The following is a 25930-nucleotide window of genomic DNA, read 5'->3' as shown; positions in this document are numbered from 1 at the left end:
TTGCACTGTAAAAATTATACAAAAATTTTATTTTTCAATTCACCTCCTACAAGTACTGAAATGCAATCTCTTTATCATGAAAGTGCAGTTTACAAATGTAGATTTTTTTTTGGTCACATAACTGCACTCAAAAACAAAACCATGTAAAACTTTAGTTCCTACAAATCCACTCAGTCCTACTTCTTGTTCAGCCAATCGCTCAAACAACTTTGGTTACATTTAGGGTGACCAGACAGCAAATGTGAAAAATCGGGAGGGGGTGAGGGATAATAAGAGCCTATATAAGAAAAAGACCCAAAAATCAGGACATCGGGTCACCCTAATTACGTTTGCAGAAGGGAATGCTGCCTGCTTCTTGATTTCACCACCTGAGAACAGGCATTTGCATGGCATTGGTGGAGCCGCACTGCAAGACAGCTACATGCCCGATGTGCTAAAGATTTGTAGGGCTCTTCATGCTTCAGCCATGGCTCCAGAGGACACACGTCCATGCTGATGAGGCTTGTTAGGCACAATGTGTTCATGAGATACGTGACTGAACGCCTTGGGCAGAACTCTGGGCCTCCTGCTCTGTCGGGGGCGATAGGAGGAGCTGGGCTCTTGCTCCCTGAAACCAAACGCCAGTGGTGACCCTATTGCTCTGGGTGGGCTGGACCCCCAGGGCCGGGCGCTCCAGCACCGCTTGCCCCCCGCCCCCCAGGGACACGTGCCACGGGTGGGCGGTGACCCCACTGCTCGCGGGGCTGCCCCACGCCCGGGCTCCCTGGGGCAGGCGCAGCCTCCGGCTCCTGCTCGGGGCGGGCAGCAGCCAGCGCGAGGCTCGGCCCAGGCCCCGCTCCAGCCCCCGCCCCTCCCAGGCCGCCTCCCGCCCGGCAGTTCTCTCTCCGGTCGGGCACCGGGGTCAAGGGGCGGGTTCCGGTTCCGGGTCGCGCAGCCTGTCATGGCGGCGCCCGGCGGGCCGGAGGCGGCGGCGGCCCCTGGGAGGAGGCAGCCGTTCGGGAGCCGCTTCCTGAGCGACCCGAGCCGACTCTTCCAGCACAACGCCTGGTGAGGCGACCCCCGCCGCCCCGGGGACCCCCCCCTTCTGCGAGCAGCCTCCCCCCGTGCGCTCGCGCAGACTCCCTAGCGCTGGGGGTCACCGACCCCCCCGTGCAGCCCGACCCGCCCCAGCCTCGAGGGGCACCCTGCGAACGCGGGAGAACTGCCCCCTTTCCGCGTGTGCACAGGCCTCCCGCCTAGGCCCCGGGGGACTGACCCCCCCCCCGGGGAACCGACCATCCCCCCCGGGGGAATCGAGCCCACCCCTTCTGTGTATGCACAGCCCTCCCGCCTAGGGCCCGGGGGACCAACCTCCCGGTCCGTGCAGACCGTCCCCCCCCTCCCCCGGGGGAACCGATTCCCCCTTGGGTGCAGAAGCAGCCCCCCCCTTCCATGCAGACCACCCCGCTCCGGGGGAACCGACCCTCCCCTTCCATGCAGACCACCCCCCTAGGGCAACTGACCCCCCCCTTCCGTGCAGACCATCCCCCCCAGGGTAACCGACCCCCCTCCTATGCAGACCATCCCCCCCGGGGGAACCGACCCCCCCCTTACGGACCATCCCACCCTGAGAGAACTGAGCTTCCCGGATTGAAACTGTTCCTCCTCTGCATTTGCACAGCCCTTTTCTCTCCTTACTTGGTGATCCAGTTATGGATTATATGACTCAAAGTCGCTTCATAAATGTAAATTCTCAATTTCCTTTCTCCAGAAATGGAGAATTCTTAGGGATCTGCTGTTCCTTTTCTTTAAGTCTTTTGTCTCTGTCAAATAGTAATGAAAGAATAATCCATTTTAGGGCCTGAATAATTCTGCTAGGCCCCTATATTCTTCTTTGTCCTGTCTCCTTCACATCATCTTTCTTCGCTCTTTTTAAATTATCACTTGCTTTAATGCCTGTGCAACTGTGTATGTACATTGAAACTGTCAACATTTTCTTAACATCTGAAAGTTTTCCTGTATCCAGTCCTATCTCTAGGATATTCATGCATATTGTTCAATATTAAATCTGTATGAATTAAAGCTATTTTAGTACATGACAGGAGAGTTGTCTGCTTTGTCAACGAAGGGTGCCTATTAGTGATAGTGATTTTGTGGTGTGGATTTCTGTCCATTAAAACTGTATGGGCACCCACAGCCATTCACATTCACCTCTGAACAGCCATCACATGTTGATGAGCTTTAGCTCACTACCTAACTGGCCCAGATTTGAACTGGAGACCTACAGATGAAAACCCTATTCTTACCAATTCAGTGAGCCATCTAATTCCCTCCCTTTGTTTGCTTATTGAGAGTGGTTTTGGTTCTTAATTTACCAGACACTGAAATGCTGTTGCACTGCCCAGCAGCTTCCTCTTTTTTCCCCCAGTCTTAACCTTCCCAGCTAAGTAGCTCATTTTATTTTTCCCAACAGGGATAATGTTGAATGGTCTGAAGAGCAGGAAGCCAGTGCAAGGAGCAAAGTTCAAGAGAACAGCAGGCAGCTTGTTCCACAAGATAAACAAGGTACTTCTAGATGCCACTGTATTTCTTATAAATCTTGATGGATCAGTACAGTAGCTGACAATTCTAGGCAAAAACAAAGATTCATCTTCATTTTTCCCCCAACATTTTTCCCAAAACTGCTGATTTTAATCAGACTTGGGGTCTGTTTAGTATGTGCCGCTAGATGCCGTTAGAACTTTTCCCATAACTCATCCCATTAGACTTTAAGTGATCTTGGCTGGGAGGATCACATTGGCCTTGAACTTCCTTGTTGATATTTTACATATTAATAGGAAATGCTATAAATCATATAAACAGACTTCTCCCAGTTATAAGGCAAGGGGCAGATTCTGTTCTGCCTTCATGGCTGTCTATCTCTCTAGCAGCTTAATGACTTCTAACATTTAATCTTCAAGTTCCTTATATGATGTTATGCTCCTTGTGAAATAAGCTCACTCTTTTGCCTATTAAGCTATAGGCAGTATTAGGGGTGCCCGTATTTGTGTGCATTAAGTTAATGGTAATAGTTGAAACAGACTAAGAAAAATGTTAGTTTATCCAAGATCCTGCATTGAATGTTTGGCATCAAATCATAGAATTTTAGGATTGGAAGGGATCTCATGAGGTCATCTAGTCCAGTTCCCTGCACTTAAGGCAGGACTTAGCATTAGCTGGACCATCCCTGACAGGTGTCTATCCAGCCCACTCTTAAATATCTCCAATGACAGAGATTCCACAGCCTCCCTAGGCAATTTACTCCTGTGCTTAATTACCTTGTTAGGAAGTTATTCCTAATGTCCCATCTAAACTGCCCTTGCTTCAGTTTAAGCCCATTGCCTCTTGTCCTATCCTCAAAGATTAATGAGAACAATTTTTCTCCCTCCTCTTTGTAACAATTTTTTACATACTTGAAGGCTGTTATGTCCCCCCTCAGTCTTCTCTTCTTCAGCCTAAACAATCCCAGTTTATTCAATCTTCCCTCATAGGTCATGTTTTCTAGACCTTTAATCATTTTTGTTGCTCTTCTCTGGACTTCCTCCAATTTCTTCACATCTTTCCTGAAATGTGGCACCCAGAACTGGACACACTAGTCTAGTTGAGGCCTAACCAGTATGGTACTAAAGTTCTAAGCTGTTTCTTTCAAATTCCCTTCACTTGCTCAGACCTTGGTGCAGGAAATATTGGCGTATCCATCACTTAAACTCTCAGTAGTTATAAATCTGAATCAAGCTGGAGAAGCATAGCTCTGTAGCTGATGTTTTGGTTAAAGCTGCTCTAAAGTTCACCCAGCCCCTTTGCTCTCCTGCTCTGAGATCTCATTCTACTTTATGAAAGATGGTGAAAGTGTCCTGCTGTCCACTGCTGTACCTTTCTCTCAAGAGCTAGACTAGATTTGATTGATGTTATTTGTTATATCCCACCTCATGCTTGGATGTAGCTAAATAGGAATAGTCTACATTGGTATTTCTACAGTAGACTGCTCCTGGGTATCAAGCTGGACCTTCTTCTTAATTAAAATTAAAGGGGCATGAATCTATTACATCTGTAAGGCAAAAATGCTAACTCTGATGGGACTATTCACATCCTTTCCATGTAGCATTCCATTGTGTTCACAATAGCAGGCTTTTCACTATGGCTAAGACTGACCCTCCTAAACTCTTGGGTCTAGATTCTCAAAAGTGCTCAGTAGCCAGCAGCCGTCATTGTGATATCCAACATGCTGAGTTCATTTAAAAGCTGCCCAACTATCCGCTAGCTTTACTTACTCCCAGAGTAGAGGAGAGATGGTAACTCTGCCCCCACTGTGGGACTTAATATACTGCTATAATTCAGTGCATGGCACTCCATGGTGGCATTCTAGACAGAATGGAATCCCTGCTGAAGCTCTAGTAATCTAAAGCACGGGTAGCTACACTACAGAGCAGTACAATGCAAAGTAGGATATTGGTTGTTACAGCTCTAGTATCTTGTGGAACAGATGGGCCTTCAGAATTTATTTTGAAGGAAAGGGGAGGGTGTCTGGTTGGGAAAGGGTATTAACTAGCTGGAGACATGGAAAAAGCAGCGTGGCTTCCACACTTTCCCTTAGGAGACAATAATTCATTGGGTCCATGGAGTCTCTGATTCCCTCCCCATCTTCTGTGGCCAGTAATTTTTGCTTGGGGACATATTTCATCCGGGAGATTTCTCTAGTGTGAAGGGGTGATATGGGCTGGACTTTGGCAGTTGTCCTCACAAGAAAGAGCTGATCTCTCTGGACTTCCAACCAAAGAGAGAGCTCCGCAGGAATCCAGCTCACACATGGACGTCCTCACACACTAGAGTTCTGACCAAAAGGAATATTTTTAATAGTCTTGATCTTGAAGCAGGAATTATAGGTGAAGTTCATTGGGCCACGCTGGGAAAATGTCAAATTAGAGGATTGTAATGGATCTTTCGGGCCTTAAAATCAATTTTTTGAGTGATACTTACCAGCTGGTCCTTGATTTCTTGTTCTTACGCCGCACTGATGTGAGGGCTTTGTTGTTTTACAAACAGTACGTTCCACAACATCTCTGAGGTAGGTATGGCTTTATACAGGTCTACTAGAAGGACCACCACACCTCTGGAATAGAAAATAGCCGCTGTCCAGTAATGCACAGCACTACTGCATCATTCTTCAGGACAGGAAGTGCATAATATCTTATGCAGTGGATATCACAGGAGGCATTTAGATCAGAGATTCTCAACCAGGCATACACATACCCCTTGGGGTATGCAGAGGTCTTACAGGGGTTACACCAACTCATCTAGATACTTGCCTAGTTTTACAACAGGCTACATAAAAAGCACCAGCGAAGTCAGTACAGACTAAAATTTCACCAAGACAGTGACTTGTTTATATGGCTCTATAGACTATATACTGACAAGTAAATACAATGTTAATATTCCAATTGATCTATTTTATAATTATATGGTAAAAAGGAGAAAGCCAGCAATTTTTCAGTAATGATGTGCTGTGACACTCTTCTATTTTTGTCTGAATTTGCAAACAAGTAGTTTTGAAGTGAGGTGAAACTTGGGGGTATGGAGGACAAATCAGACTCCTAAAAGGGGTACAGTAATCTGAAAAGATTGAGAGCCACTGATTTAGGTAATTAGAATGTAGATCGCTGAGTTGAAATCTTGCCAAGACACCAAGGTTAGCATCCCCTACGTGTATGAAAATGTTGTGAAATTTTATTAGCACCTCATGTTTTCTCATCTGAAAGATGGCACCACTAGCACTGTACTTCCTTGCCTCCACATTAAGGCTTTGGTTCCGTGGAGCTCAGGAAAAACTGCCAGCTACTGAATCAACATTACTACTTCTGCTGCAACTTTAGTGGTCTTTGAATGTCTCCTGTGTAAACACTGTATGGGCTTGACCCTGCTTAGCTTGAGATCTGATTGGATCACAGCATGAGGTGCTATGGCTGCAGCCTGTCATCAGATATTAAAATCTCTCTTAACTTGGTCCTGAGGTCATGGCTCTTTACAAGATCCTTATAACCGAGATAAAGTCAGAGGGGTTATTTTTATATTTAGTAGTTTGTGTTTCAGGATAAATCCTACTAAAAATACACCCATAACTGACTTTTCAATTCTTTGCCAAAACCGTTTTTTTTCTCCCTTGCCCAAGCCTTCTTTTAGACTGAGACTGCATTTCTCCCCAGACATTTCCAGCCTTCTTTTCTTTATCCTCCTTCAGACCTCTCTTAAACAGTTAGGGAGATTTCCAGCTTAATCTTCTGTGTTGATGACTGGGCTCAAGAGTAACTCTAATTTTAATGGATGCCCCTTTTTCCCTGCTTAAGCCTTCTGTCCTTGGCAGGTGGTAGAGAAAATAGAGTGAGAGCTGTAGAAGAGGGGGAGTAATCATAATTGTAGGTGATTTTTCTGAGTTCAATAAATAACAAGTCACTGTCAAAAGTTGTTTAAGGGCTTGCATGTTGTTGAAATGTGGTTGGAGTCTGTGGCCCTCGGCCTTAACACTTACAAGTTGATAGGCAGCATAAGGGCGCTGAAATTTGTTAACTCTTCCCAGCACAATAGGCCAGGACTGCTCATGCCAAAACCTTACTTGAGAGAGAGGCTCACCACATTTGGAAGATACTAATCAGTTCCTTACGCTGGGTCCATTTCCCAAGAGAGGAAGCAGCTCCAAGAACTGTATTAGGTATCTGAAATCTGTGCAGTCATGTCATGGAAATTTTCAGGCCATTTCTGATCCCATTAGAAACTCACTCAATCACCTCCATTCCACATCCGCAACAGAGGGGGAGTCTTCCTGCTCTTGCTCACTATTGTGTTACTCATCTTATGACATCAATCCAGGAGGTCTGAGAGATTAGAATCTGAGTGGTAACATTCCCCACTAAGGTTTCTTGGGTGCATGGGGGAGCAGACATTTCCCTTGGTGGTCTTTCCCTGTCTGTAATCTCAGAAATGTCAGATGCTCTAAATTGCACAATACACTGGAAAATAAAATACTGGGAGCAGTTCTGTGCTGGCAGTCAGACTAAGTTATAATAATGTTTCTAATTTCACACAATTTCAAAGCATGCTACAAATACTAGCTAAGCCTTGCATAGACTCTGTGAGGTAGATAAGTACTATCCCATTTGTCAGATGGGAAGCTAAAAGGCCTGATCCCAAAATATACTAAGCACCTTCATCTCTCACTGGAAATAGTAGGTGCTCTGTACTTCTCAGGCATGAAGCCCTAAATGACTTTCCTTAGGTCCCAGAGAGAATCAATGGAAGAGATGGGGAATAGGACGCAGAGGTTCTTGATCAGTTCTCTACAAATAGAAAAGGCCTATCTTGGTGCCATGAAATTGAGCTAGAAAGGCAGACAAGTTCCTTCACAAACACTTTCCTTTTTTATTCCTAATGAGGCAGTGTAGTGTCATAGCTGGGAGAGGGCTGATTGCTCCACATGTGAGGCCGTCAGACTCAAATCAGCATGCTCCTCAATGCATAACCCTAATTCTTAAATAAGTTACTAAATACAGCATGGAGCTTGTGACCCCTGTTTGATTAAACTGATTGCAAGCTAAGAAATTTGACTTCACTTCTGTTGACCTTTCTTCTGTATCTTTGCTTACAGATGAATATGAGCTCAATGCCAATGAATACTGGAATGATTTCTATAAAATCCATGAAAATGGCTTCTTCAAGGACAGACACTGGCTGTTCACTGAATTTCCTGAACTGGCACCAGACCAGAACCTAAGTCAACCTGAGGCGTCTGAATACAAAGATGGTAGCACCAGAAAACCCAGAGAGACCAGGCTGGGGAGCTGTGAAAATGGTCTTTGTTCATTGGAAACCAGAACACAAGAGCATCATCAATTGGACTTGATGAAAGACAGTAATAATATCATCAACAGACTCGACACAGATAGAGAAGCAGTACCGAAGTTGGGTGACCTGAAACTAAGTGATGGTGACTTCCCAGGATCCTCTGCCACTTACCGTATACTAGAGGTAACTTCAATGAATGAGAGAAACAGCGTCTTTCCCAAGTGAATCAAACTTGCCATCAGAATCCTTGTTCATGAAGGTGACAGACTTCAAACTAACCGGTCATCATGTACAACCTCAGCAAATCCTACAGCGCAACACAACTTTACATAGAGAACCAACCGTCTTTCTTACAAATCTGTCCCAAAGCTCTTTACAGAAATGAATAATAGGAGAGAAGCTGTAATATAGGCAAGGAGAGAGCTTAATTTTCAACAGAAATTTGATATGAGGGAAAGATTCAGGAAGGCTGCTACAGAGGAGAAGGCTCTTGTGCCAGGAGTAATGAGACTGAGCAAAGGAATAGATATAGTCACAGAGTTTGAGGCCAGAAGGACCACCAGATCATCTCATTTGATACACACCCCCATCCTCCAATATTTCACAGGCCGCTAGTGTTACCCAGCACCTTTACAATAAACCCAACAACCAAAATTAGACCAAAATATTACAGCCCACAGGAGACTAAACCACAGGCAGGGACTAGGATTGCCCAAGACCCCTGCGATGGCAGAGAAATTATTAAAGTGAGATATGTCCAGATAATCCTGACAAGTGACTTGTACCCCCATGCTGCAGAGGAAAGCGAACCCCCCTCTACAACAAGTGGGGTGTTGGGGGGATAGAGAGAGGACCACAGCTGTGAGATGGACTGGAGCAGCTCAGTGGAGGGTGTTAAGAACGTAGAGGAAAACTTTGAACTGAATAAAGCCTGTTGGGTTTTGGGTCAGATTGGTCTTTGTTACTAACTAGTTCCCAAAGGGATTAGTATCTGACTGTGCCCCACACTAAGGCCTTCTGAGATTCAAAAGGCAAGTTATTGCTATTTGATGTTAAAGTAACAGCTGAGGTCTCAATATGCGTTCTCGTTGTGTAAAGAATTGGTTTGTTAACTGTGTTCAGGAAGCTTCCCTCTGTCCCTGGCCTCTGGGTTCTCTCCTGAGTCTGTCTGACTTGAGGGACACAAAACTCTGAAAACTGTATTGCAGATCAAAAAAACCCTATGCAGTACAGCTGAGGAATTTTCAGGTAGTTGTGAGGTCTCAAAATGGTGATGCATAAGGGGTATCGACAGCATTCCTAAAACAGATTATAGAACTCATCGGCTAATAAACTATTAAAGCTGAAATATTTGTGCTAAGTTTGCCCGCACAATCTGTCACTGTGGATGATCAATCATCATATATCTGTGGCTGGTTCTATTGAAGAGTTGAGTTGCGTTAATAGCAGCGGCCAGCCACCTATTCTGTTGGAGCCCTGTTCTCCCAGAGGTGAGTCAGCATACACAGCTTTGAAGCTCTCTGCAGGATCCTAGCACCTAAAATCTGTTAGAGGCAGCTTTCCATACTATTAAACCGTCTCTGTTTTCATATCCTACCCGTGTGCTTTCTGCGCCCGTCGTCATTTTCAAACAGCCAATAGCACATTCCATTCTGCTTACTTCAGTCCTTCCACAGAAGTCCCTAAACATTCAGGAACAAAAGCCGCTGAACTAAATTGTATGGCTTATCTTCTCTTCCAATTAAGGTGAGGGGTAAGGGGCAGTAGCACTGCAGGCCCAGTTCTAACTGAGGGATAGTAGGAGAGCCATCTAGAAAGGGAGACTGAAATAATACGGTGCAGCTAGAACAGAAAGAAAAAGAGCAAAGCAAATCTCCTCCTCCTCCCCCACTCTTCCTCATTGTCTCTGTATGGAAATGAAACTGACTAACCTCTGGCCTTTGAGGCTGCCTGGGTGACTCATAGTGGTTGTTATGCTTGCAATTCCAGCAATAACAACTTTCAGGAATATCTGTGATCCGCACAATCTGCCAGACTGTTGGTAGAATTAGGCAGCTAGTTTGGTGGCTTCCTGTGAATGCTCGGCTGCAGGGCCTGATCCTGAAAGGTGCTTGTGACGAACTGGGAATGTTCTTGATGTTTCCTCTGAATACTGTGTTGGTGCCTCAGTGTCCCCTATGCAGTTCTTAAGTATCTAGGTGGTGGGATAAGGGCATGTGATTGCTGAAGAGCAAAGGGACAGTGCACCTAAATGCCTGGCACTCTGTCTCCTGGCAACTGATGGCCTGGGCCCCTGCTCTGCAAAGATGCCAGCTGAAGGTGTTGGAGACAAAGGGATCAGGTGACCTCCTGGCCCAGGAAAGGAGCTGAGCAGAGAGGAGGGGCTAGGAGGGGTTGTTAGTCTGGAGCTGGCTGGGGTCGAGGAGTGGAGGGCAGATGTGGGGGATCTGGCTCACTGCCCCCCAGAATGGACCCGGCTGAGGGGTCCGGTTCGCTGTATCTACAAGCTCTGTTTTAGACCCTGTTCCTGTCATCGAATAAACCTCTGTTTTACTGGCTGTCTGAGTCTCGTCTGACTGCAAAGTGAGGGTGCAGGACCCTGTGGCTTCCCCAGGACCCCGCTGGGGCAGGCTCGCTGTGGGAAGCGCATAGAGGGGCAGAGGATGCTGAATGCTCCAAGGAGAGACCCAGGAGGTGAAGACGTGTGAGCTTCTTGCCCTGAACAAGTCTGCTCCGAGGGAGAGGAGGCGCCCCAAAGTCCTGCCTGGCTTGGTGGGGAGCAGTTCCAGAGCATTGCCCGGTGACTCTGTGACAGTGCTGACCATCTTCATCTCATTAATGAGTGTTGCAGGTGTTCGTTGCTGTTTGGGATTGGTCCCCCGTAGGTTGCTGGAACATCATTTTGTGGCTGGAGGGTGATGCTTTGTAACAGCTGCTAAGTGCAGACTAGAAAGCAGGTGTCTCTGAGGAAAGCAGGACAGGTGTGTAACTGGCTGCTCTTTTTCTGCAGGTTGGCTGTGGTGCTGGAAATACGGTCTTCCCAATTTTGCAAACCAACAAGTAAGCAGCTCTGAATCATTTTTTCCTCTACAAGTCTTAAAAAATCACTGGAAAGAATGTTGTGCTCTGCTTCTGTTTTTTTTTTTAAATGCATAGACCCATTGCATATAAAAGAAGCTAAACACAAACACACCCACTTGTCAGTTCTGCCCACACACCTTTGAATGAATGAATTGTGATTAAAAGGTTACTGAGAGTCCATAAGATGCATTTGGTGGTCATGAAATTCTGCACACCCACTCATTTGTGGCTTTCAAAGTACTCTGCGGACAAGCTTCCTAATCTCTGTTCTCCCTCCTTTCCCCCAACACTGTAAGCATCATTGTACAGATGGGGATGATGGAAGTACAGAGGCGCTAAGTAACTCATCCAAGACCACGCGGAAAGTCATTGGTAGAGATGCGGATAAAGCACAGTGCTCCTAATTCCCAGCTGCGTGCTCTCGCCATTAAACCCACTTCTTCCCTAAAACTTACTTTGCAAGTTGAATTGATTTTAGATCAACAATTTTAATCCTGATTTAAATCAGCAAGCAGGAAACCTTGATTTAAGTCAACGATTTTAATCTTGCTTTGCATTTGTACAGTTTAGTTCTTTTCCTAATGAAAGGTTGCTTCTCGTTGGCAGGTAATCATTAAAACATTGATTTGCTAAACTAAATCTAGCCTTCATGCTAAATTTGGTACTGCTTGTTGCTAACCAGGAGGATACGCTATCTCAATACACATTTATTTAAGCAATTATATAACTTAATTTACATTATTCGGATTGTTAATTTTTAACTTTTTTTTATGATGTTAGAAAATGGTGAATGATGCATTTCTTTTTTACTCGATGAAGATTAATTTAGATGGAAATTGGAATTCAATTAAACTGCACAAAACCAGCATTTTAAAATGTGTGTTTATTGCTTAAATACAACTACCTTAAATGTGGTGGATACATAAGAGAAAAGATTAACACATGTTTAGTATTTAAAACTGATTTATTTAAGAAATGAAGTCTTGTGTGTAGTTAGTGAATTGAATTGATTGTTTCTGGTCACCATTTCTTTCAAGATTTTAGAACTAGTAGTTTTCATCCTCTTACGCCTCATTTTTATTCATAGATCAGTAGGTGAAAAAGCAGGAAAATTTTGTTTGATTTTTCCAATCAGTTTCTCAACTTTGAATGAACTAGTCATTGAATTGAAATAGTTGAATAAATTGAAATGAAAAAATCATTGGCTCTGCACCTGCAGAAGAAACTACTGTTGTCAAAAGATAGTTTAGCACTTTGACAAAATCTAGTTACAGGTGCTTAGCATGACTGCTCCCAGTTCAGTGCTTGGATTTGCTTTAAAACTTTGGCCGCAAACATGTAGTGGCTGAATATTTTTGACTTAAATTATTTTAATAGATTATAGTAAGTGTAGGTATTAATGTAGATTGTCATAATTTCAAATTTAATTTTAAATAGGCTTATTTTTAAAAAGAAAAATATATTTAGATTAAAAATCCAGATTTTTTTTTATGATTAATTTTTGTCCACCTTGAGAACCATATGGGGCACGTGACTGTTTCTTGTTTCTTTTGCATTTATTTCAGTGATCCGGGGCTCTTCGTTTATTGCTGTGATTTTTCCAACACAGCTGTGGATCTTGTCCAGGTAAACTAAATATTGTGTAAGTTCTTGATGAAGTCAAAGCTAGGTGGAGGCTGCAGATCCTGTGCAGCATTTGCAAAGATCTACTATTAGCACTGCCTTCATTAGTTCAATTTTCCTGGCAGCTTGATGTTTAGCTAGAACTGGATACTGCCTCTCCATGTAAGTAGATTAGTGGATCTGGCCATTGGAGGCTGTAGGAAGGAAGGGAACAGGATTAATTTTTTTTTTAAATAAAAAGGCAGTTTGACAATGGTTCTGGAGAAGTAAGTCTGCTTTCCCGTCTCCAGACCAGGTGCTGTTTAATTGGGCAACTGCTGAAGTCTTGAAATCTTTAGAACGATTTCTTACAGCCTCAGTCCATTAATGTTGTTCTTGATTCACTTGTATCGTTGATGTAACCACAGGTCTGGAAGTAGCATTTCATTGCTGCTGCACAGGCAGCTAGTGTGATGTCATGGTGGATGCTGACTTTGTTGTTTGGGGCAAGGGCTGACTTTGGCTATGGAATCGCAGGTATAAACAAATCTGTTTAGAATGGAGTTTGGAAAACTTAGCTAGAGTATTAAATTTATCAGCCCGTTTGATATGAGAGATGGTGAGTGGGGACAAGGATAGCAGCAAGGGGCAGCTGCTCCAGTATGACTGTTGTGCTCCCCACCTTCCCAAGCAGCCACAGAGTGAAACTGATCAGAGTCTGTTATGTCATTGGGAGCTGGGGTTGCTCCGCGACTCTGTAACACAGTCCCCTTCTGTTTAGGAATCTAAATATGGTTTTAAGAGCCTGGCATTAGAGATCCTGGTTTGAAATGTTGAACCTAAGGGCCCAGTGCTACCCTACTGAAATCAGTACGAGTTTTACCGTTGATTTCAGTGGATCAGGTTTAGGCCTTGACCCTCTGTGCTGCTATAAAGGGGAGAATTCCAGCTTAATGGTATAAATCACCCATTTCTAGCCTTGATCGTTTGTGAGAGGTTTGACCTTAAAGCTGTCACTGATCCCACAGTCTGGCATTGGTTATTTTGGCAGTAGAGAAGGACTGAATAGAAGGAGTCCAGAACTCTCTTATAACTCTGCCGTATCTACTTAATGATTTTCCATAGTTCCCCTCTATTTCCCTCTCTCGAATATTCTAATTATAATAGCTGTACACACAGGGGTTATTCTGAGATGGACTCAAGGCCTCTGGGAGTATGTCTACACTGCAGCAAAGGGCATGCCTTCCAGCCCGGATACACAGACTCACACTTACTCCACTCGAACCACTCGAACTCCACTTACTCCACTCGAACCAGTGCACTTACAGATAACATGTGGACATTGCGGTGTGGGCAGTGGTTCAGGTTAGCTGGTCGGGCAGGCTTGGACTGGGACGGCTACCTTGAGCCGTCTCCCGTGCCATAGTGTCCACACTGCTATTTTTAGCACTCTAGCTTGAGTGGAGCTAGTGCGAATCTGTCCTGGGCTAGGAGGCATTAACCCAACTGCAGTGTAGACATACCCTGGCTCTTCCAGCTTTTCCATGTGAAAGTGAAATGGAGACTCTGCAGCCAGGTGGCGTTAGTATTTGTGTCTGACAGTGTCTGTATCCTCTTTTAATTGCAGACCAATGCAGAGTATGACTCTTCTCGCTGTTTTGCCTTCGTTCATGACCTGTGCAAGGACCAAAGCCCATACCCAATGCCAGAGGAGAGTCTTGACATCGTTATTCTCATCTTTGTCCTATCAGCTCTTCTCCCAGAAAAGTAAGTCGGCCTCCACTCCAGCACCAGCAATTCACTGTAATGAACAGAGAAGAGGGTTCACATGACTAACGCAGTCAAAGCTCCTTCATGGGGGACACTAAAGTGATATTGTCAGGTTAAAAATTCTGTAGTGAAATAATCCTTACCTGTGTTACTGAAACTCTAAATTTAACCTAGTGTGGTCATCACCCTGTGCTAGTGGGAGCCGTGATCGGCCGGACCTGCGGACGCAGCAGGTAAACAAACCAGCCCGGCCCACCAGGGGCTTTGCCTACACGAGCGGCTTCTCAAGTTTGGGAAACACTGTTCTAGTCTGATTTTTATCTAGCATCTAGGATTCCTGCCCAAACTCTCACAGGAAATCTATGCAGAACCGTGGATAGCACTTGGAGATCCTGCGTTAAATCACGTGACCATTTCCTCTGATGCGATGCCATCTTACAAAGACTTTCAGATAAACAAAGTTATAGTCTACAAGTCCGTGTGTATAGACGCAATCGAGTTTATTGGGACAGCTGCTGACAAAACCACAACAATCTTCATATTCTCCACTATAAACCCACCCTTTTAAAAACCTTAAAACAACTGAGCTGTTTAAAATGAGAATTTTTCACTCGAGTCATAAGTTGTAAATAAAAGTCTAAACGTAAAGGAACTCTGTCTCTTTGGTAAGCTCAACTCATTTGAATGATCTGAGGGACGAAGGAAGCAAGCATAACTTTGAAGGCTGTTAAATTTTCCTAATTTGCCCTTTTCCCAGGATGCAGTGCGTCATTAACAGACTGAGCCGGCTTCTGAAACCAGGAGGAATGATTCTGTTACGAGATTATGGTCGTTATGACCTAGCGCAGCTTCGGTTTAAGAAAGGTATTTCCTCCTTCCATACTGGAACCCTTGCCACATCAGGGATGGGTGATGCGAGAGTGTCTGCAGGGGAGGCTGGTGTGTCTAGGAGACAGACTAATAACTTCCCTTCCAGCACAGAGTGCAGTAGGGGGTGGGGATTGCCATCTGGCTTCTTGTGCAGCTGATTGGCTGGTTTAAAATAAGTTAGGTGGGTAATACTGTCCGAACAACTTTTGCCCCCAGGTCGGTGTCTGTCTGATAACTTCTATGTGAGAGGCGATGGGACCAGAGTTTACTTCTTTACACAAGGTAGGAGATTAGATCTTGTATTCCCAACCTTCTCACCTTCCTCATTCCTACGTGTGGGGAAATTCTGCAAACCCCCAGAGGCAAGCAGCGGACTCAGACATACCCTCTCTGGACTGGGTTGAAACATTAGAGGTTTGTCAGTTGCATGGAGAGCTGGGCCTATTGATCATTGTGAAATATGGCTCAGTGTGTTCCTTCATGTAGCGGAGAATCCTTCCCCATCTGCCTCACGTGCAGAGGGCCCTCTCACAATGGAACTTGCTGCACTTGGGAGTGGGGGGGGGGAGAGGGAAGGGGAGCAGAATTTGAGGAGGTGTGGGGAGGGGCATTCCCTGGATACTGTTTCATGGGGGAGGGCACGTGGGGGTGGAGCCAGAGGGGCCAGCACTCTGAAGATCTTGTCTTCTGCCAATGTGGGGGAACTAAAGACTACTCTGTCTGCTGAGCTGAGGTAGCCTCAGCAAAACTGCTGCTGCATCATGGGGCTTGTATTCTTCTCCACCCATCACCCCCTGCCCTCCAAACCTCCAGCCAAGTTAGTGATATCGGGCACCTCTGTCCTACTGCCAGTAACCATTAGTCTGGTCTCAAATGATCGGTGTATGTAGGGCAGTGGTACTGCTGCAATGAGCTGATCAGGTCACTGGGCGGGCATATACGTTACAGCTAAATCATTCTAAAATGGGTGTTTGGAAAGGCAGAAAATGGCTGTCTGGCAGCATGGCAGGTATGGGATGAAAGAGCTCAAGCTGGGACTTGTTCACTCTTTGCTACAGAAACACTGTAATATCACATGCTCCCAGAGCTGCAATTACACTGGGTCTCTCCCAGCACTACTAGGTCTCTGGCTTTACATGCAGCCAGTGCATTGGGGCACCCTGATACAGAATGCACCATGGCGCGTATCGCTTGTGTTTGGACTGCTTGGCTATAGCATTGTTCAGGCCTGGAGGGCACTCTGTGTCTTGATCAGCCCCACCTTGATGTGCCTTTTCTGGGATGTTTTTGGATTAATGACCACAATCCATATCAGTAGGGCGCTACCAAATTCACGGCCATGAAATACGCATCACAGACCATGAAATCTGATCTTTCGGGAGCTTTTACCCTATACTGTCCTGATTTCACAGGGCAGACCAAATTTCACAGGGCAGACAGAAGTCCTGACCCAAAAAGAGTTACAGAGGGGGTCACAAGGTTATTTTAGGGGGTCGCAGTATTGCCACTCTTATTTCTGCACTGCCTTCAGAACTGGGTGGCCGGAGAGCGGTGGCTATTGGCCAGGTGCCCAGCTCTGAAGGCGGTGCCCGTCCACAGCAGCATAGAAATAAGGGTGGCAATACCATATCATGCCAACCTTCTGCACTGCTGTTTTCAGAGCTGGGCGGCTTGAGAGTGGCGGCTGCTGACTGAGGGCCCAGCACTGCAAGCAGCAGTGCAGAAATAAAGGTGGCAATACCATACCAGGTCATCCTTACTTTTGCCCTGCTGCTGGCGGCGGCTCTGCCTTCTGAGCTGGGCTTCCAGCCAGCAGCTGCCACTCTCCAGCTGCCCAGCTCTGAGGGCAGCTGCAGCCAGCGGCAGCACAGAGAGTAGAAGTACCAACCCCCCGCCCCCTGTAATAACCTTGCAGTCCTCCCACAATTCCTTTTTGGGTCAGGACCCCTACAATTACAACACCATGAAATTTCAGATTTAAATAGCCAAAATCATGACGTACTATATTAAAAATCCTATGACCATGAAATTGATCAAAATGGACCAAGAATTTGGCAGGGCCCTATAAATCAGACACATAGGACTGTAAGCTTAACCCTGGAGCCATTACAGCATGGGCCTGATCCTGTAGGGTGCTGCATGTCCTCCACTCCCAGGGACTTTAGGATTTGAGGGTACTTAGCATCTTGATCAAATCCCTTGAAAAACACATTCCAAGATTACGGATAGTTGAGACAGGAAAGTCCGTCCCCTCAGGCATTCATGAATGGACAGTGCCCACCCCTTCATTCCAGGGTTGCTGCTGTCTTCATTTCCTCCTCCCCCTTGCTCTCTGTGATGCCCATCATCCAAGCACTTCTCTTCCCCCTCAGTAAAGCAGAACAGAACATGTACCCCAAGGTTGATGTTAACTCTTGCCACAAGATGATCACAAGGGTTGGCAGACTGTAGATATCGTGATACATCCAAAGCCAGGTGTCACGTGGTCCTTTCATTTTGACAGTGGAATCAAAAGCACTGGATTTTTCCAGCACTTCCTTGAACCTTCAAAGGAATCTTTTGGCCTCCACTTAGAGCAGTTTAGCTTACAACAAGCAAGTGTTGATCAAATTAATGCTTCTGCTATCTTAACTGCCTCCTCCCCACCCCTCCTAGATGAATTGGATGCTCTCTTCACCACGGCTGGGTTGGAAAAAGTCCAGAATCTGGTCGATCGGCGCCTACAGGTGAACCGAGGAAAGCAAGTGACGATGCATCGAGTGTGGATCCAGTGTAAATACCGCAAGCCCTTCCCTGCAGGACAGAAGGAGAATGGGCACGTTCATTAGCAAGGCACATCTATCACGTGTGCTGTATTTGGACTTGCTGAGACTCTCCTCCTGTGCAGCGTGTGGCACTGAGCAGACCTGCCATGTCATGCTGAATTCTGGCGCCTCCTGCAATGACCGGACTAGTCATACGTTGACATGCTTTGTGTGCAAGGTGGAGCTATGCTCAGGACGACTCCACGACAATATCTAGTTACTAGTCTTTGTTTTTAAAATTAAGGGTGACTAACAATTTACCTAAGAAATGGGCACTCACTGTCTCTTGTCCTCTGTCTTCCGAGTGTCTGCATGAAAAGGAACAGAAGTTTTGCGGTTTGCAGAGCAGTGGGGTTCATTTCAGCCATCCCAGATCCTCCTGCCCCATCGCCTTTTTGTCACTCGCTGCTCTGGGTATTGAAATCCAAATTCACATGCCTTGCAAATCAGATACAGAGAGGTTTTAAACAGGTTTTAAAAGCCAGGCTGGCTTGTGAGTGCAGATTCATTCCTGGCCTGTGCAATCTCACGAAGGGAGAATCGCCTTCCATCCTCCATAAGGTAATCAGCTGACTCAATGTGGTGGACGGTGTTTAGTAGTTCGCTTACTGGAAGCCTCCCACAAGGTGCAAAAGTTATCTTTGTGTTCCACACCTTTGGGAGCCAGTTTTTTTTTTTTACTCTGGGGAATCTGTTTTAAATAGAGTGCGAGGATACAGTCCGTGTTACAATTATAAAGAACTGATTTGCTTTAAACTTTACCAGCCATGGTTTACACCACTACTTAAGTCTTTCCAAGCAAGCTAGTGTGCTGTACTGCAGCTCATCTGCGCTGAGGAGATCCAGGTTCAGGTCAGTCAAGCACGGGGCAAAAATAGCATGTTGTGATAGGTGTCAAAGTATAGACCACGACAGACTATCATTTCTGATTGTGGATTTTCATATGTATAGAGTGGAGAAGGTGGGGGAAATTCCATCAAGCCTATGTTTAATTATCAGGATAGGAAGAAGACCAGGTTGTGGGGGGAAAATGGGATTAGCTAGATGTGGGAGGGGAGGGACTGGAGGGGATTTGGGATGCTTCTGAGTAGCTGCTGACTTGTGACTCTCCTTCTCTCCATCTACCTTCCACCACAACCTTCTTTTCCCCTAGTGCCTATCTCTCTCAGGATCTCTGTGTTGGAGAGAGCCCAGCCTGACACCTTCCTAATGATTTGTTTTGGCTGACATTGCTTGGGGGGAGAGGGGCCAGGGCTGTGCCTATGCAGTCTGGTGCACCTCACATGCCATTACATTCACAGCACGTATATTTTGATGGTGAGATGATCATGGGCTAAGAGTACCTACACAGGAAGGAGATGTCAACTCATAAGGGGCTGTATCATCTCACTGACAAAGACATAACAAGAACCTATGCCTGGAAGGATGAAAGGGGAAGTAAAGAGAGAAGAATTTGCTCCTGGTCCCTTAGAAATCAATGGGAGCTTTGTCAGGGAGAATAGAAGTCAATGGGAGCTTTGTCATTGAGACAGAACTGGGCTCATTGGCTTGACTGGTGCTGGAAGAGTCCACAGGTATCGTGGTGACATCTCCTGCCACCATCATCATGTTTAGGAGCCGGCCCTGTTGATTCGTGACACTGCCACCATGCCGCCAGCCTGTCCCTCTGGAATTGTCATTCCTAACTCCATAGAGTGATCTGTTCCAAGGCTGAGTACAGGTGCAAAGGTGACCCAGCAAGTCCCTTGGAGCCTCCCTTTGAGTGCCGTGCATGCTGATGCTATTTTCCTGTTTAAAGTCAGACTCCAAAACATTTCTTTGCAAATACCTGATTAAAGCTTGAGAGAACAGCTGGAAGAAAAGCTCTTGTAAAAGGTGCTACAATCCTGCTTCTTCAGGGTTGAGAGAACTTTCAAACACATGGATGGAGGAGGAAAAGACCAGACTCAAAATGCCTGCTATTTCTAAGGCAAAAAACGTATGGAGAAGGCATCTTTCCTTCACAGATATTTAGGCTTGGCAGGATTCAATATTTATTTTTTATGATTTAGATGGATATTGGTATTGAATTTTATGCATTTTTATCAATTTGCACAGTTGTGGGAAACTATGGGGGGTAAGACAATAGTAATTTAATGACCGTAGATGTTGAGATTCAAAAAGTTAAAACTCTGTAACTGTTAAAACACAAATTATCAACCTTACATATCAAAATATACCAAGTAAACACCCTTAAGTCAAACCCTAAGTTCTCATGCAGTATTTTTCTTTTTGTCTACCTGTACATTTCAGTTATTGTTGATGAAAGTGTGTGTGTGTGTGTGTACAGTGAAATGATCTGCCAACGTTTACGGATAAAAATCTGAGAGCCCTGAGAGAACTCCTGAGTATTTTAGTTAGACGTTAAAATTGGCTACTGAGTTTGGAAGAGGTTTTAATATTTTAGAGAGTTAGTGCTTTACAGTCATTGAATAAGACAGGTCTCTGCCCTGAGGAGCTTACAGGGGAATGGACAATACCTAGACAAAAGTCTCTGCTTGAAACTGAGACTGGAAGAATAAATGTCTGCTTTAAGGTAATGATTGCATCATTGCTCACAGGAGCTCCTTTTCCTCTGAGTCCTGGTGATGCTTGTCTCTTTCCCTCATCCCGCCCAGAAGATCAAGTCAGATTTAGGGAAGAATAATCTTTGTAATTCTCCAGCATGACATCCCTCTGCCTCTCATCTAACCAACCCTGCGTTTGCTTAAATGTCGCTTTTCCAGAGACTGCTGGCACCGGAGAGAGTTTCCTGCAGTCCCTTCCCCTCAGTCCCTAGGAGGAGCTGTCCCTTTTGGGGATAGTTTTATCTCCCTTGAAGGAGAGTTATTTACTTGAAGTAAACAAGCAGTATAATTGAGGGGAATTAAAATAATTAGAAAAATTCCTTATTAATCACCCACGGGTTTGTTGTAACACAAGGAAAGCTATTTCTTTCATTATAAATTATTCATTTAAAGCTGATGGATCCCGTAAAAGCAGTTCATGCTCTTTTCCTAAAAGAGTTAAAATGAAGTTTCTTATGATTGTTCTGCTAGCTAAAAGGCTCTTACCATATCTATCTGGTTTTAACTTAAGCTTCATGCAAAAACTGGCAACCATTTAGGCATGTAGCCATGAATATAGCTGTATCTTTTCTTTTTTTTTTTAACCTAGTTTGTTCTGTTTTAGCATTTAAACAGGCACTTGGAATAAAAAAGTACCGGTTAAACATGATTTTGTTTTAGATGTTACAGGTCCATCAATGGCTATTAGCCAGGATGGGCAGGGATGGTGTCCCTAGCCTCTGTTTGCCAGAAGCTGAGACTGAGTGACCGGATGATGACCTGTTCTGTTCATTCCCTATGGGGCACCTGGCAATTGGTCACTGTCGGAAGACAGGATACTAGGCTAGATGGATGTTTGTCTGACCCAGTCTGGCCGTTTTTATGTTCTTGAAAGCAGCAGGCATAGTGGCCTTTATTTGAATCAGGTCTACTACAGACCAATGGATAGGGCCCTAAGAAATTCACAGTCCATTTTGGTCAATGTCATGGTCATAGGATTTTTAAAGTAGTAAATTTCATGATTTTGGCTATTTAAATCTGAAATTTCAGTGTTGTAATTGTAGGGGTCCTGACCCAAAAAGGAGTTGTGGGAGAGTCACCAGGTTATTTTGTGTGGTTCTTGGGATATTCCAGTCCTGGCCCTACTGAGCAGAGAACACTGATCAGACTGAATTACATGATGGTTTTATGATGTATAGAAATTAGATCATTAAACTTATTGGCACTAACGTCTTAGAGCAGGAACTCAACCCTTTTCTTTCTGAGCCCCCCCGCCCCACCCCCAACATGCTATAAAAACTCCCTGGCCCACCGAGGTAGCAAGCAGGACAATTGCCTGGGGCCCCGTGCTGCAGGAGCCCTCGTGAAGCTAAGTTGTTCAGGCTTCGGCTTCAGCCTCGAGTGGCAGGGCTCGAGGACCATGTGGTGGGGCTTCAGCTTTCTGCCCTGAGCCCTAGTGAGTCTACGTTGGCCCTGCTTGGCGGACCACCTGAAACCTGCTCACAGCCCCCCAGGGGGTCCTGGGAACTTTGTTGAGAATCGCTGCCTTAGGAAATTAAATCTAGGTTGGCTGCCCTTGGTTGGGTAGGTTAGCAGCATCATGTTAGCTTAAAAACATTCTGAACATGTTGGTTCTGAAGCCCCTTGGTTGGAGAGATGGAGAGAAACTCAATGTATTGGGCCACATGGCCCATGCCTGTCTCCCCCTTTACCTCCATCCCAAGAGCTACATTGTAAAATTGAATGTTATCATTTCAATGAAGTTTTATAGTCTGCAAAACTAATAGGTGACACTTAGTGGCCCTTGACAACAAATGGACCGACTGCAAGTGGGCGTGGTTGAAAAGGTGTTTCGATTGCAGAGTGCTACCATTGCACGGAAATTAAGGCCGATTCCAACACATCTGGCCTCTGCAGGAAGTCAGGTGGTGGCATATTACTTTTTAGTGACTCGTGCTGGACTCCTAGTCCAGAGGCAGAAGTCTTCTCTTTATCTATGGGCTAGGCATAACATGGGTAACAGCATACAGATGTCTCCTATGCTGTTCCACCGATGGGCCTTGATTCTGAACTGGGGGGATCCCTCGCAGGGGAGTCAGATGAATTTAGTTTCTGTAACCTATCTAGTTTACTGAGACATCCTGAAAGAGTGCTTCTTAGTGCCAATTGTGGGACTGGGATTTTTTCTTTGTTTTTTTGTGATTTGGTCATTTTCCCACTAGGATCTGTACCTAGGGCAGTGTTGCCAACTCTCACAATTTAATCATGAGTCTTGCAATACTTGGTGTTTTCCTTAAAGCCTCAGCTGCTGGAATCATGTTATTACTGGGGAAAAATGTGTTTTTTTGTTGTTAAAAAAGAAAGTTTCTAGACTGCATGGTTGTGGAGAAATGATTGGAAAAAAATGAAGTGAGTGCATCTGAAAAGTTCATAAACCAATAGAAAAAGAATTCATAAAGTATTATTATTATATTATTTAATCTCATGATTTCTGACAGCCTGACTCATGATTTTTGACCACTTGCAGTTGGCAGTACGACGTAAGCCACCAAACACATTTCACATGAACCTCCACACAGCCCTCACATTTTAACAAATTTTGGTTGCCATTAACCTAGGCTGGATTCAAAGCTGTGACCTTGAGGCAAAAAGTCTCTACCCTATGGCTAATCCTGTTGCTTCATGTTCAAAATGCATGAATGGAAAAGTACTTGGGGAAGACTTCATGAGTGCCTACTAAGCCAAACTCGAGGAGAGAGAGTTGGCTCTGAAGGATGGACCATCAAATCTAACAGACAGATGGACGGTTCTTCTGAAACATGTAAGAAGTGCTATATGTAAAAAATAGTACTGACATCACAGAAGGCCTGTCAAAGAATACAGTGATTGCCATTGGGGAAGATCAAAAGGAGGCAAGAACAATATTTGGAGTAGATTATCTGGAGAAATGGGTGCTGCAAAAGAGGGGACCTTGGCAGAGAAAAAGATGGTGTAGAAGGGCTTACCTACCCTCTTGGGTGTGGACAGCATTTGACTGAGCATGTAATTATTACACACATTTATAAATTTCCTGTTGCTATAGTATCCAGCCTTTTACATCATCAAGAAAATACATTGATCCAAATTAAGGAATATATATTCTCTCTCTCTCCCTCTCTCACCACTTAATTCTCATCCACCTTCCCTCCAACCATTAAAACCAGCTTCTTTATAAAGACCAGAACTGGGGGACTAGCCAACCTCTACAGTTCGTTAAAAACAAAGAGTTGGGTTTTGCTTCACATTCAGTTAGAGCTGGATGGGAAACAGTTTTCCTGTCCTGTAAAACCATTTGAGATCTCAAAACATTTTCCCATACCAAATCAGGATGAAAAGCTGAAATCTCAAAAACTGTTGCCAGCTGAAAATCTGGGAGAAAAAAAAATCAGTTTGGGTAAATCAGAATTTTTTTTGATAATTTTGAAACATTTCATTTAGATTTCAACAGTTCTTACAACTTTTTTTACTTTCTACTAATTTTAGCTTATCATTCTAAACAAGAAGTCATTTAGAACCAGAAAACTGAAAATTTTTGTCTAAAAAAAGTCAAAGGCACCATTTCAACAATTTTGACAGATTTTTCCAAAATAAAATTTCTAGTTGAAAAATCTGTTGAAACCAGCCATTTTCCCCAATAAGGCTTGGTGTTGATTAATTGGATTTCTGATCCAAAAAAAAATTTTGTTGAAAAATCCCCCACCAGCTCTACGCTCTGTCCAGAGCTGGCAGTTTCCTAACAGCAGCAAATGCCACAGCAAATAGCCCATCAGTGAGAATGTCCAGTCACCTGCTACTACAAGGTCTTACCTCAGGGGCCAACAGTCTTATTAAACATTTATTTTACAGTAGCACCCAAAAGGCCAAACAGGATTGGTGGGCAGAGTGATGTACAAAGCTACAGAGAGAGCGTCTGCCTTAGAAAGCTTACAACTTCAAACACCTAAACAGAGCGAGGGTGGGGTTATAACGTACAAGCAAATGACCACTGGGATGAATGGCACAGAGTGGCACTGATGAAGCGTTATACTGAAGGCAAGTGATGAAGTGTAGTGAGAGGGTGTCTGATATAACTGAGTTGTAGGCTATGTCCACGTTAGATAGTTGTATTCAAAAAATTCCCATCGGAGCTACCTACTTCAGCTGCCCAGGTGGTAATTCTGATGTAAAATTCCTTCGTGACAAAGCACCGAGGGTTTTACAGACAGTAATCAACAGCCTGAATGACACTTGTACGTGTTTTGGAGGCAGTGCAGAGCAGGAAGCACGGGTATCGTATGCAATTATCCATCCATCCATCCTACCTAAAATGGGTCGTGCCTCATTTTGCACTTGCTAAAGCTTCCGTGTGCCCTGCAAGAGAAGCCCCCGAGTAGCATGTGTTGCTATAGATCAGTCTGGAGTTGGTAAAGACATGGATAGCCGTGGTTTCATCTGTATCAGAGACGGAAAGGATGAAGTATTGTGGCCAGGAAAAGATGGTTGTGGCCCAATTGTGCTAGGTCCTGTACAAACACACGGAAAATGACAATCCCTTGCCCCAAAGAGTTTCATCTTGCTCCAGTCTAACAAACATTAGCTGATGAGATGAACAGGTAAGTAGGGGGTACTGGGACATAAGGTCATAAGAATAGGATGTGTGCAATCCTTAGTCAATTGGGTGGTAATCACAGCTCACCACCTATTCCTTTTGTCTGACCTCATGCATAACAGGCCACAGAATTTCACTCCGGTGCCTGCTCTGAGCTCAGTAATTTGTGGTTGATCTACAGCATAATCTTTTAGAAAAGCACCCAAGCTGGATTTAAAGAATCCAACTGATGGAGTATGGACCACATCCCTTGGTAAGCTGGTTGTGAACCCTGCCAGATGCTAGAAGAGCAGGGCAGTTGCTGGCCTCGCTGAAACAGAGAAAGAGGCCCAGATCCGCAAAGGGACGGAGACAGCGTGAGGCTGAGTATTACCATGCCTTTGAGGTGCCTAGAAAATCACAGGAACAGCCCTGCAATCCACAGAGCCTGAATCAGCCGCCCAGGTTCCTATACAGTGAAAGGGGAGAGAGAGGCACCTTAGATTGTGAGCCACAAGCCAGCATGTTAAACAGGGCACGTGCCTAAGCTAGCCAACAGGAGATGCTGACCAGGAGGGGATGTGCTAAGACGTGCCCCCTCTCAGAGATAGGTCCGAAGCTAGGAGGCAGTCCTTGCCTTATAACCCTTAGCTTGTGGCTAGGGTACTCATCCAGGGTGTGGGAAACCTTTTCCTTCTGAGGGGGAGAAGGAATTCGAACAGGGCTTTGCCACCTCTCGCTTGAGTGCTCTAGCTGCCAGG

The 25930-nt window shown here is 45.0% G+C and overlaps 1 protein-coding gene across 1 annotated transcript; it reads left to right on the top strand.

The window, feature by feature from the left end:
* The first annotated feature begins 932 nt into the window (after positions 1 to 932).
* Positions 933 to 20226, top strand: METTL2A (methyltransferase like 2A). The gene is made up of 9 exons (XM_030541427.1): positions 933 to 1047; positions 2453 to 2544; positions 7655 to 8034; positions 10862 to 10911; positions 12498 to 12558; positions 14162 to 14301; positions 15062 to 15168; positions 15391 to 15456; positions 17830 to 20226. The coding sequence occupies exons 1-9, from the start codon at positions 941 to 943 to the stop codon at positions 18000 to 18002; spliced, it is 1176 nt and encodes a 391-aa protein (XP_030397287.1). The 5' UTR covers positions 933 to 940; the 3' UTR covers positions 18003 to 20226.
* The last annotated feature ends 5704 nt before the right edge of the window (positions 20227 to 25930 follow it).

The sequence above is a fragment of the Gopherus evgoodei genome, chromosome 23, assembly GCF_007399415.2.
Source record: "Gopherus evgoodei ecotype Sinaloan lineage chromosome 23, rGopEvg1_v1.p, whole genome shotgun sequence".
Taxonomy (NCBI): domain Eukaryota; kingdom Metazoa; phylum Chordata; order Testudines; family Testudinidae; genus Gopherus; species Gopherus evgoodei.
Note: the sequence above shows the minus strand (reverse complement) of the source record. Positions and strands in the feature narration are given on the sequence as shown.